This window comes from Neovison vison, chromosome 7 (assembly GCF_020171115.1).
Source record: "Neovison vison isolate M4711 chromosome 7, ASM_NN_V1, whole genome shotgun sequence".
Classification (NCBI taxonomy): Eukaryota; Metazoa; Chordata; class Mammalia; order Carnivora; family Mustelidae; genus Neogale; species Neogale vison.
Genome location: NC_058097.1, coordinates 140,684,541 through 140,697,876, shown reverse-complemented (window position 1 = coordinate 140,697,876; position 13,336 = coordinate 140,684,541). Strand labels below are relative to the sequence as shown.

Sequence of the window (13,336 nt, the reverse complement as noted above, 5' to 3'; positions counted from 1 at the left end):
CAGAACAACATAATGGTAACGGAGAGCAGCACTAATGTCTCAAATTTTGATCACATTTTTCAGTTAAGCTGAGACTAAGCAAAGGGGGAACTGTTAAACTACAGGCCCCAACTGGTGTCACTTAGGCCAAACCAGGGCTTAACACCTACATTAACTGCACTTTCAAACTTTCCCGGAAAGGGAGCTTGCCTGGAACAATCCTTTTCTTTTGCTAGTAATTTTCTTGCCCCACCTTTCTTCCTATAAAAACCTTCCATTTTGTACAATGCATTGGGCTTCCATTCCCTCTAGTTGCTAGATAAAAAAGTGAATTAGATCTTCAGATTTACTCCACTGACTTTTGTTTTTTAACAAGAGAGCAAATTGCCTTACCTGCAAGGTAGCGAATTGTTTCAAGCTTGTTAGACTCCATCAGTGTTTTCAAAGAAGCAATTTCAGTGTCAATCTTATTACTGGTCTCAGAAATAATACTTCTGGTTTTGGTATCCTGCAGAAAGTAAGAATGAGACAAATTTTGTCCCTGTGAATTATGGACACAAACATTTATATTAGAAACCCTTACTTATGAGCTAACTTTGTATTGCAAAAGTCTTAACTGGGGAAACAGTAAAAGCACAGTGATAGAAAAAACATACGAACTTAGTTACAAACTGACAAAGAATAGACTACTTTTGATATTTAGAGATCATTATTATTGATTCCTTTGGATTAACCTATTTTGGGTACATACTACTAGAAGCCTCACAGTAAAAGAGACCTAAAATATATGCTAATAAACTAAGAAGGAAAAGAAAAATTTTAGTCACAAAACTATAAACACTTTATGTGTATAAAATCCTTAGGATATCACAATGAAAACTTATACACAATCTAAAGAAATCTCATCCAGATTTATAATATGAATTGGCACCAACATTAAAGGGAATGGCAGAAATGCTTTTGTGGGGTAATACCAAATGCTATGTGTACAGGGGCTAAGGGGTAGGTAGAAAGATAAGATGGCATATGGAGATTAGAAATTAGCTCTCAGAGAGAATTTGATTTCCTTGTTTATTTCTTTTATCTGGCCAAGAAAAGACCAGAAGGGAATACTTGGAAAGACAAATGAGGCCTTCCCTTCTATTTGATTATAATGAAGAAAGAGTGATGCTTGTCGAGGCACATGTGTGGCACAGTCAGTTAAACTGCCAGTCTTGGTTTTGGCTCAGGTTGTGATCTCAGGGTCATGAAACTGAGCGCTGCCTGTGGCTCTGAGCTCAGCACAGAGTCTGCTTAAGACATTCTCCTGCCTCTCTCTGGGTTGTGCACTTTCTAAAATCTTAAAAACAATAAAAAAAGAGTGATGTCTCTTCTGGTGGAATGTAGACCAAATGGTTCTTAACTTGTAGGCTGACTCAAAAAGCTGGGTTTTACTTAAGCCCATAGAGATTAAACAAGGATCGCAATTTAGGAGAAGGTAAACAGTTGTAGGATACAGAGTTTGGAATCCAGGGTCACATTCTGGCTCCAACACTTAGTAGCTAGGTGACTTTAATCTCCCTGTGCCTCATTTTCTAAACTAGCAAAATGGGAATAAAGAGGGCCTTTAGAGGCTAAGGAGAATAGAAGTAAAGCAAGCAAAACAGTATTTAATAATTCAATAGACAGTTACTGTTAGCCTCTGCCTTCATTTAAAATGCTAGTTGTGAATCCTTGTCTTTCAAAAAATAGGTCTTTTGTTTATAGAAATAATTTAATTATAAAATATATTACCAGGAAAGCTAGATTCTGACAGAGATCACAGTTCAGGTACAACACATATAAGCAGTTATACATGAGAATGGATAAAGAGATTTTTACATACTAGTTTACCTTGCTGGTAAATTCTGTGGTTGCTTCCATCAGTTTCTTTTCTTGATCTGTAAACTAAAGGATATAATGAATCAGGAGGTTAAAAAAAAAGGCTAAAGGAATTAAGTTACCAAGAAGGCACATTTAGAAGCACATTACCATATCAGTTACTCTACTCCTTTCTAGGTTGATGTCCAGTTTATTGTCTGCTCTGATTTGACTGGTTTCATTCTTTAAAGAAAATGAAAATATTAAGAAATCTCATAATGTTTGTTCTGAAATTAGTAAAATATTCTGAAGTGCTTAAGTACTTACGATCAGTTGTTGCTTAACTTGTTCCAATTCAGTTTTCATTTTCTAGGTATAAAGAAAATCACATGCAATTGCCATTACATCAAACATCTACAGCATAATTTATTCAACAAATCTGAAACCCTGCAATAGCAAAAACTGGACGATATCTATACATTTCTAATCAAGGATTAAGTATAATTACAAAAAAAGGAAAATATTTCATCATATTCAAAAAATTCTTATGAACAGTCAAAAAAAAAGTATTCTTACTTTACTTTTAAACCATGACTGATATTCTAAATTTAAAAATATTTAAGCTAGTAAACAAAATTCCAAATGAAGTATAAAGTTTGCTTTTAACTGACAAAAGTTAGCACAGAATCATGTAAAATGGAAAATGTCCCATTAAATTCCGAGAACATTATATTGAGCTGTATGAGAAATTTTACATAATAAAGAGCTCAAAGATTTTCCCTTCCATATGACTTGTATACATGTAAGGTACAGCCCTTAATCTTTGTTCAAGAAACTGATTTATACATAGAAACTTAGTTACAGTTAAACATGTAATATACTTTGATCTATGACCACATAAAATCATTATTTGGTCCTACTCCTCACCAAGTGGAATACATGTGAAATCAGTTATTTTATTAGTAATAACCCAAAACCTGTATCACCTGATTCTCTGCTCTCAGATTTGCAAATTCACTTTTTTCTAGGATGACCATGTCTTTCCTGATGGAGTCCAAATGAGACATTAGTTGTTGTACTGTTATTTCCTGGAAAGCAAAATTAAAATAACAGTGATAAGGAATGTCATCACCTTACACAGAATTGTATTGATGAAATTTAGAAGAATCCGTTGTTATGCTACAAGGTATAATGTTGCTTGGCTAACTAAACAAAACCAAACCATATGAAAACTGTACCAAAATGAAAAGTTCTAGTCCAAGGTTGCCACATTGGAAGACCCTGAACTCAGCTCCTGAACTCAGCTCCTCCAACAAATTACACCTATTTCCTCCTGAAGAACAATAAAGGGCTAACCAAACAGCTTCTGCACAGCAAAAGATAGATCATATACAAAAAGGCAAGGGAGAGACAGAAACACAGTCATGAAGGAACCCCCAAACCTGACAATGAGAACCACAGTGGAGGAGATAATACTGAAGGACTATGAGAAGATCTGTCTGCCCTGGGATACAGAAAAAACAATGAGGTTTCAAAGGGTAACTAGAATATAAAAGATCCTGCCCCAGAACTCTGCCAAGCAGTGTAGGGGCTTGTGAGGGGCTGGTGAGCATCACTGTCTTCCCTGTCCACCCTGAGAGCACACATACAAGTAGGTCTGGGCACTACAGCCAGCTTACTACTTCAGCAGCACCAGGCCCCTGACCCAAACCAACACAGTGTCCGTGAAGGTGGCCCCAGTAGAGACCACAGCGGAACACCCATGGTCAGTGTTCCCAAGAGCTGACTCACAAAGGTGACACAAGCACAAAGCACTCCAGAATAATCCAGACCCCCACCACTTCACCTCCAGATAACTTGCCAGGGTGCCACCTGCATGAAGGGTCTTGGGAAGCCCTGGCCCATGCTCAGTAAAACTCAAGTTGTCCTGCCCAGGGCACTAGGTCCATGGAGAGCCCCAAGCTGCCCAGAATGAAACCTCTTCAGCTTCAGCTGTCTTACCAGGCAAAAACCCTGGGAATGTCTCCAGATAATACCTACTATAGCACCAGCTGTCTGGCCAGGGTACACTCTATGTGGAGAGGCGTGAGACTGTCCTGGCCTGTACGTGCTTTGGTTCTGTACATCCCACCAAAGTGGCCCTAACAGGAAGTGTCCCAGGACCCAAGCCCATGACATCCACACATTCAGAAAGCCAGCTTAAGTCACCAGGCACACATTCTCCACAGGCAATGACTACACAGTATCATTCTACTTTGGAAAAGTAGCTGTTGCATATAATTCACAGAAAAAAAGTAAAGCAAGAGGAGGAGAGAAAGGAGTCTACTTCAAACAAAACCAAAACCTTGGAAACAGGACTAAATAGAATGGAAATAAGAAATATGCCTGATAAATAGTTCAAAATTATGGACATAAAGATGCTCACTGGATTGGACAATGGGGTTGATAAACTTACTGAGAACTTGAACAAAGAGAAAATTTAAAAAGAACCCATCAGAGTTGAAGAACACAATATCTGAAATGAAAGATGAACTAAAGGGAATCAACAGATAAGAGGATTGAAAAGAACAGATTAGTGATATGGAAAAGAGGGCAGTGGGAAGAACCCTGTTTAGCTGAACAGTAAAAAAAAAAAAAAGGTTAAGGGATCTCCTGGACAACATCAAGTAAAAAAACATTTGCATTATAGGGGTCCGAGAAGAAGAAAGGGAAGGGTGCAGGCAGATAAGTTATTTGAAGAAATGACAGATGAAAACCTTCCTTACCCCGGGAAGGAGACAGACCTCTAAGTTCAAGAAGTGTAGAGAAGCACTAAAGATGAGCCCAACGAAGTCCAGTAATTAAATTAAATAGTAATTAAATTACTATTTAATTACTTAAATAGTAATTAAAATGTCAAAGATAAAGGGGAGAGGTTTAAAAACCAGAAAGAGAGAAGCAGTGAGTTACATACAAAGGAAATCTCAGACTATCAGCTGATTTCCCTGCAGAAACTATACAGGCCAGAAGGGGACAATATGATATATTCAAAGTGCTTAAAGTTGTAAAAATCTACAACCTGAATACTCCACCATCATTCAAAACTGATGAATTTTCCAGAAAAACAAAGTTTTAAAAAGTTCATCACCTTTAGAGGCCTTATAAAAAAAATACAAATGGCGATTCACAGACCTGTACCCCTGGGGCTAATAATACATTATATGTTTATAAAAAAATAAAAAATTAAAAAAAAATACAAATGATTTCTTTGAGGGGAAAAGAAGAGGCCATAATTAGAAGAAAATTATGAAATGAAAACTTTCATGGGTTAAAGGTAGTAAACACTTAAAAAGTATGCTTGAAGATTAAAAGATAGAAATAGTAAAGTCCATTATATTTAAAAATCAGTTAAGCATGGGGCAGCTGGGTGGCTCAGTGGGTTAAAGCCTCTGCCTTTGGCTCAGGTCATGATCCCAGGGTCCTGGGATCGGGCCCAGCACTGGGCTCTCTGCTCAGCAGGGAGCCTGCTTCCTCCTCTCTCTCTGCCTGCTTCTTTGCCTACTTGTGATCTGTGGCTGTCAAATAAATAAATAAAATATTAAAAAAAAAAAAACAGTTAAGCGGACTCACAAACTAAAAAGATATAAAACATGACAACATATACATAAAGTATGGAAGCAGGAGATAAAAAATGAAGTTTCTTTTAGAATGTGTTTGAACTTAAGTAACCATCAACTTAATACAGACTGCTAAATACTTAGGATGTCATATATGAACCTTATGGCAACCACAAACCTAAAACGTGTAAGAGATACACAAAAAATAAAGAGAAAGAAAGCTCAGCAAAACACTAAAGAAAGTCATCAATCACAAGGAGTGAGAGCAAGAGACCTAGAAAGAAATGGAGAAGAAATACAAAAGCAACAAAATGGCAAAAAGAACATATATATCAAATAATTAAATGAAATGGTCTAAGAGTTTCAATCAAAAGACACAGGGTCGCCAAACTGTGGAAAGAACCAAGATGCCCTTCAACGGATGAATGGATAAGGAAGATGTGGTCCATATACACTATGGAGTATTATGCCTCCATCAGAAAGGATGAATACCCAACTTTTGTAGCAACATGGATGGGACTGGAAGAGATTATGCTGAGTGAAATAAGTCAAGCAGAGTCAATTATCATGTGGTTTCACTTATTTGTGGAGCATAACAAATAGCATGGAGGACAAGGGGAGTTAGAAGGGAGTTGAGGGAAATTGGAAGGGGAGGTGAACATGAGAGACTATGGACTCTGAAAAACAATCTGAGGGTCTTGAAGGGGCGGGGGGCGGGAGGTTGGGGGAACCAGGTGGTGGGTATTAGAGAGGGCACGGATTGCATGGAGCACTGGGTGTGGTGCAAAAACAAAGAATACTGTTATGCTGAAAAAAAAAAAAAAGACACAGGGTGACAGATTGGGTTAAAAAAAATAAGACCTATCTAAGTGCAGTTTATAAGAAACTCACTTCAGTACTAAAGAAACATACAGACTTAAAGTGAAGGGATAGAAAAAGATACTCTATGTAAATTGATGGGGGGGAGCAAACCAGAGTAGCAATAATTAAATCAATAAAAATAGACTTTAAAATAAAGACTGTAGGGGCACCTGGGTGGCTCAGTGGGTTAAAGCCCCTGCCTTCAGCTCAGGTCATAATCCCAGGGTCCTGGGCTCTCTGCTCAGCATGGAGCCTGCTTCCTTCTCTCTCTGCCCGCCTCTCTGCCTACTTGTGATCTCTGTCAAATAAATAAATAAAATCTTAAAAAAAAAAAAAAGGGACTGTAACAAGAGACAAACAAGGGCATTACATGATAATAAAGGGATCAATCTAACAAGAGGTTATAATAATTATATCTATGTACCCAACACTGGAGCACCTACTAATACATAAAACAAATATTAATAGATGAAGGGAGAAAGTGACAGTAATACAATCCTGGGAGACCTTAATACCCCACTTAGAACAACAGATATATCATAAAGAATGAAAATAAATAAGGCAACAGTAGTTTTTCAGCCAACATATTAGACCAGAGGGACTTAAAAGATACATACCCCCAAACAACAGATTATCCATTCTTTTTAAGGGAACACATTACATTTTCCAGAACAGATCACATGTGAGGCCACAAAACAAGTCTCACTAAAATTAATAAGACAATTCACAGTAATCTTTTCCAACCACAACATACGAAAACTAGAAATAAATCACAAGAATAAAAGTGTAAGAAACAAATACATAGAGGTTAACCACATGCTGTGAAACAACCAATGGGTCAATGAAGAAATCAAAGAGAAAATAAAAAAAATACATGGAGACAAATGAAAATGAAACACAATGGTTTAAAATCCTTGGGGACACAGTGAAAGCAGTTCTAAGCAGGAGATGCATAGTGAAACAAGCCTACCTCAAGAAACACAAAAAATTTCAAATAAATAATCTAACCCTACGTGTAAAGAAACTAGAAAAAGAACAGAATAAACCCCAAATTAGTAGAAGGAAGAAAATAATAAAGATGAGTAGAAATAAATGAAATGGAGATTAAAACCCCCAAAAGAAATAGAATAATGAAACCAAGAGCCAGTTGTTTGAAAAGATAAAAGTGATAAACTTTTAGCCTGACTTATCAAGAAAAAAAGGAGGACACAAATAAAAAAATGCAAGAGGGTAAGCAACAACCAACACCACAGAAATACAAAAGATCAGGACAGAATACTACAAAGTTACATGCCAGCAAAATGGCCAACCTACAAGAAATACATAAATTTCTAGAAATATATAAACTGTCAAAACTGAATCACAAAGAAATAGAAAATCTGAAGAGACCTATTACTAGTAACAAAATTGAACTGAAGATCAAAAAACCACAACAAACAAAAGTCCAGGACCAGATAGAGTCACAGGTGAGTTCTATCAAACATTTATTTTTTTTTTTTTCTATCAAACATTTAAGCAAGAGTTTAACACCGGTTCTCCTCAAAATATTCTAAAAAAAAAGAGTAAGCTTCCAAATCCATTCTATGAGGCCAGCATTACCCTCATACCAAAACCAGTCAAAAACACTACAAAAAAAGGAAACAGGCCTGTATCAATGATAAACACAGATGCAAAGTTCTCAAAAAATATTGGTAAACTGAATTCAACAATACAGTAGGAAGATCATTTACCACGATTAAGTTTGATTTATTCCTGGAATGCAAGGATGGCTCAGTATTCACAAACCAGTCAATGTGGTACATCTCATTAATGAGAGGAAGGATAAAAACCACATCATCTTAATAGATGCAAAGAAAGGCATTTGACAAATTATATTATCTACCCATGATAAAAACTCTCAACAAAGTGGGTGTAGAGGGAGCACACCTCAACATAATAAAAGCCATGTATGACAGCTAATGTCATACTCAATGGTGAATAATGGAGAGCTTGTCCTCTAAGATCAGGAAAAAATGAAGATGTCCACTCTCACCAGTTCCATTCAACACAGTACTGGAAGCCCTAGCCACAGCTATCGGGCAACAAAAAAAAAAGGCAGAGAAGTGCTGAAGAAGAAGTACAACTGTCACTCTCTGTAGATGAAACTATACAAAGAAAATCCTAAACTACACCCAGAAAATCCTAAGCCCTAAACACCGCCAAAAAACCTCTACTAGGAATAATAAATGAATTCAGTAGAGTTGCAAGACAGAAAATTATTACCCAGAAATCAGGTGCATTTCTATACACTAGTAACAAAGTGGCAGAGAAATAAACAATTCCATTTACAATTGCACCAAAAAGAATAAAATGCCTAGGACTAAACTTAACTAAGGAGGTGAAAAAACTGTACTCTGAAATCTTTAAGATGCTGATGACAGAATTTGAGGAATACACACAGGAAAGGAAAGATATCCCAGGCTCACGGACTGGAAAGATTCATATTGTTAAAATGTCCATACAACCCAAAGCAATCTACGAGTTAGATGCAATTCCTATCAAAATACCAACTGCATCTTTCACAGAAATGGAATAAATAATTGTAAAATTGTACAGAATGACAAAGAACTTCAAATAGCGGTAGCAATTTTGAGAATGAACAAAGCTGGAGGTGTCACAATTCCAGATTTCAAGATATACTATTAAGCTACTGTGATAAAAACAACCTGGTACTGGCACAAAAACAGACACACAACACAAGAAAGTAGAAAGCCCCAAAATAAACCCATCCTTATATGGTAAATTTTTAAAGAAATATTTTAAAGATTTTATTTATTTGACAGAGAGATCTCCCAAGTAGGCAGAGAGGCAGGCTCCCCACTGAGCAGAAAGCCTGATGTGGGGTTCGATCCCAGGACCCCGAGATCATGACCCGAGCGGAAGGACGAGGCTTTAACCTGCTGAGCCACGCTTATGTGGTAAATTAATCTATAACAAAGAAGGGCAAAAATATACAATGAAGGAAAAAACAATCTGGTTAGGAATTTCTGGACCAGTGTCAATGAGTCTGCCACATGGGAACACTCCATCCCCCAAAGGAAAGATGATGCTCCCTGCATAAGACTCTCTGCTTTTCCCCTAAGCAACAATTTTTCTTTTGCTAATAACTTTCTTACCCTACCCGCCTATAAAAACCTTTCACTTTGTACAACTCCTCAGAGCCACACTGTACTTGCCAAATGAGCTGTTGTCCGATTTATGAATCATTTAATAAAGCTAAGTCAATCTTTAAATCTGCTTGGTTGAGGAATGCCTGGCTGTCTCAGTTGGTAGAATATGTAACTCCTAATCTTGGGGTCATGAGTTCAAGCCTCACATTGGGCACAGAGCTTACTTAAAAAAAAAAAAAAAATTACTGGTTTGAATTTTTGCTATTTAGCCATTTGGTGGGCAGTGAGGGAAAGCAAAGCAAACTTCTGGCAGCATTCAAGGAGAATGAGAAACAGAGACATGGTACCCACAGACCCTTTGAGTTCACTGTTTCCTGCTGTTTCTGAGGGCTCTGGTAATTTCCTCTTGTTTTTGACCTCCATGTGCTCTCTCTCTCTCTGTTTTGTGTTTTTCCATTCAGCTCCTGACCTAATTGGCTTTCCTTTACAGGGCAGGTCAGCTTGAAATGGCAGATGGTTATGCGGGAGCCCAGTTGAGCCAGCAGAAGGGTCTTCTAGGAGCCAAGGCCTTCAGACAACAATTCCCTGTGTGGAAAACCCCAGCTAGGTTCTATGTGAATTGCTGATGGTATACACAGGGCCTTGTGGCCAGGTCAGAGTACTTCCAGTATGTTCAGGTGCAACGTTTTCTTGTTTTATGTAAATAAAGGCTCTTGCTAGCACGTATCTAGAAGGCCAAAGAGCCACAAAAATTGTTGGACAGAAGTCGAGCATTTAGAGGCTGTTAGACTATTTGCCACCTCAAGAAGATATCATACAAAAAATAATAGCTTCGGATAATGGCTGACTTTTTCTAAGATTTAATGAAGTTTTTGTAAGTAATTTAAATATAATTATCAAGAACAAGTAAATAAAAGTTTTAGATAACCTTTTTAAAGAGTCTCCCCAATTCTTTTTGGTAGTGTAAAACAAAGTTTTAAGTTAAAGGATGAGTTAAATTAATTAAATATCTAGATCATTTCCAAATACGACAAAATACTAAACCATTAATTACTAAACACTGGGTAGAACTAGGTGTAGAAAAAATAATTATAAAAGGTTTATGAAAAAGGAATTTAAAAAAATTTTTATTTACTTATTTGACAAAGAGAGAGATCACAAGTAGGCAGAGCAGTAGGCAGAGAGAGAGAGGGAAGCAGGCTCCCTGCTGAGCAGAGAGCCCTATGTAGGGCTTGATCCCAGGACCTGATCAGGACCTGATCCGAAGGCAGAGGCTTAAGCCACTGAGCCACTCAGGCATCCCAAAAAAGGAATCATTAAAAAGGAATTTTAATGTGTAGTCAAACTGCTTAAGATTTAACATAAATTTATTAAAAAAATAACTTTCAATATGAAAAGTTAGCTGGTGCGAGATAGGAATTTAGCTTTCTATTAAAGGGACAACGTTTTCTTGGACTTTTGGTCTTTTTAAGACTGTAAAAGTTCCTTTCTCTTCTAAATCTTAAATTTCATAATGATCTGTTATCTTACTCATGCAAGTGCTTTAGAATCTTTTTTGACATTTTTGGGGCACCTGAATGGCTCAGTTAGTTAAGTGTCTGACTCTTGATTTCAGCTCAGGTCATGATGTCAGTGTTGTGGAATCAGCCCCACGTCCGGCTCTGTGCTCAGCATGGAGTCTGCTTGTAGAGTCTCTTTCCCTCTGCCCCTCTCCCCACGCTTGCATGCTCACCCGTTCTCTCTCCAAAATAATTAAAAAAAATCTTTTTTGATATTTTTGACAAACTTTTCCAAATCAAATTCTAAATGAAGTCTTTTTGAGCTGGCATATTCCAAAGGATTTGTTAAACCAATCAGGCTTATTTGACATGCAAATTACATGGAAAGCATTGTCAAATAAATAATATGAAGCCTTCTTTATACTGTATTTGTAAAATTGTGGTACATGTAGACAATGTCCATTCTGCTTCTGCAAAATTGGCACCTCACTGGCAGACTTTTGCACTCCTAACATCCTTGTAACATGGTGACAGTGTACTCCTAAATCAGAAAAATTAAAATGGGTAAGCAATGGTTATAAACTGAATAAAGAGTCAGGCATATGGGGAAGCTTAAGACAGAGGCTTGGTTCTTCCTGGCTCCCTGACAAATTCCATCTTCTATTTTTTGCATACCTTCACCCATGGTAGTACATTTAGATGACTCAAATTACAAATAGGTACTGGGGTGAAGACTTGTGGAAAACTACAAGAACAGTCTACCAGCAGGGTCTGACCTGTCTGGTCCACAATCACTGGAAAAATTGTTTTTGTTTGTTCTCAGACGCTTCAGATCTCCTTTTGGACCTTCTGAATACCAGCAGCCAGACTTCTGTGGCCACTTAGTATGGGCTATCAGTGTTCTTGTTCTTGTATGTGTGTTTTCTGGATGAGTTAAAGCCTTTCCCTACTGCAAGGCTCATGCCCTCAAAGTAAAAACAAAACATAACTTTAAAAAAATGTATTTCTCACTTAGGGTATACTTTCCTCTACCTCCAATGATCAAGGCACTCACTTTGTGGACATACATCATAGGAGCCTCAGAAAAAACCTTACAAGCTTCTTGGAATTCTTTTAGTATACAACCTTCTGCTGATTCCCTGTTGTCTTATGCTGGTATGACCAAGCTACAGTAAATCTCTCTGTAATGTCTTATGGTCAAGCCTATCATCAGCAGGTTTAAGAAGTCTTCCTGGATCCCAATTCAAAAGAACATGTCAGTCACAGTCTAGAACCTAGTGACAGGGTATCGTAACAGGTAACATAAGAGAGGAAGATAGCCTTTGAGTCCTGTGGACAGGGACCAAGTGCTCCTGATTACTGACAATGCTGCAAAACTAAAAGATGCTACAGACTCTAAATGTAATTTATGAGGAAGATAAGTATCTGACATCTTTTCCTTTACACTGGTATTGGCCAGCAAAAATAACACCTTCGTCTGTATCTCCTAATACAGTTGCTAAAGGGGTGGTAACCTCTTCAGTTTGGGCTAAGAAAAAAAATCTGTGTCCCTAATTTTTCATAAGTAAAATTACATTTCATTGGTCAATTCCCACTGTTGAATTAAAAAAAGACCTACCACTGGGGAGCCTGGGTGGCTCATCTGGTTAAGCATTTTTTAAAAAAAATTTTAAAAAAAATGGATTTATTTGTGATTGGGTTATGTACATTGGGGAGGGTATGTGCTATGGTAAGTACTGTGAAGTGTGTAAACCTGACGATTTACAGACCTGTACCCTTGGGGCTAATAATACATTATATGTTAATACAAGATTAAAAAAATGTATTTATTTGACAGAGAGACAATCACTGGTGGCTCCAGTGAACAGAAGTCCAGGATCAGATGGCTTCACAGATGAATTCTACCAAATATTAGAAGGCGAGTTAATACTACTCTTCTCAAACTATTCCAAAAAATAAGAGGAAGGAAAACTTCCAAATTCATTCTATGAGGTCAGCACTACCCCGATACTAAAAGTAAAGACACCACAAAGAGAATTATAGGCCAGTATCTCCAATGAACACAGATACAAAAATCTTCAACAAAAATACTAGCAGGGCACCTGGGAGGCTCAGTGGGTTAAAGCCTCTGCCTTTGGCTCGGGTCATGAGCTCAGGGTCCTGGGATCGAGCCCCGCATTGGGCTTTCTGCTCAGCAGGGAGCCTGCTTCCCTTCCTCTCTCTCTGCCTGCCTCTCTGCCTGCTTGTGATCTCTCTCTGTCGAATAAATAAATAAAATCTTTAAAAAAAACAACTAGAAAAATGAATCCAATAACATATTAAAAAATCATTCACCACCATTATTTCTGGGATACAGGATGGTCCAATATTTTCATATCAATCAATGTGATAACCTCACAATAACAGAAAGGAT

The 13,336-nt window shown here is 37.5% G+C and overlaps 1 protein-coding gene and 1 long non-coding RNA gene across 2 annotated transcripts in view; one reads left to right on the top strand and one right to left on the bottom strand.

Moving 5' to 3' along the window:
- The window catches only part of CCDC90B (coiled-coil domain containing 90B), a 37,820-nt gene that overhangs the window by 13,342 nt on the left and 11,142 nt on the right, over positions 1 to 13,336 (bottom strand). Inside the window, exons 4-8 of the mRNA XM_044258426.1 lie at positions 2,805 to 2,906; positions 2,146 to 2,187; positions 1,990 to 2,061; positions 1,852 to 1,905; positions 373 to 487 (exon numbers count right to left, since the gene is read on the bottom strand). Of these exons, the coding sequence (XP_044114361.1) occupies positions 373 to 487; positions 1,852 to 1,905; positions 1,990 to 2,061; positions 2,146 to 2,187; positions 2,805 to 2,906 (385 nt within the window). The remainder of the gene's footprint in view (positions 1 to 372; positions 488 to 1,851; positions 1,906 to 1,989; positions 2,062 to 2,145; positions 2,188 to 2,804; positions 2,907 to 13,336) is intronic.
- Positions 1 to 13,336, top strand: part of LOC122912533 — a 28,887-nt gene that overhangs the window by 13,093 nt on the left and 2,458 nt on the right. The gene's annotated exons all lie outside the window — the stretch shown is intronic.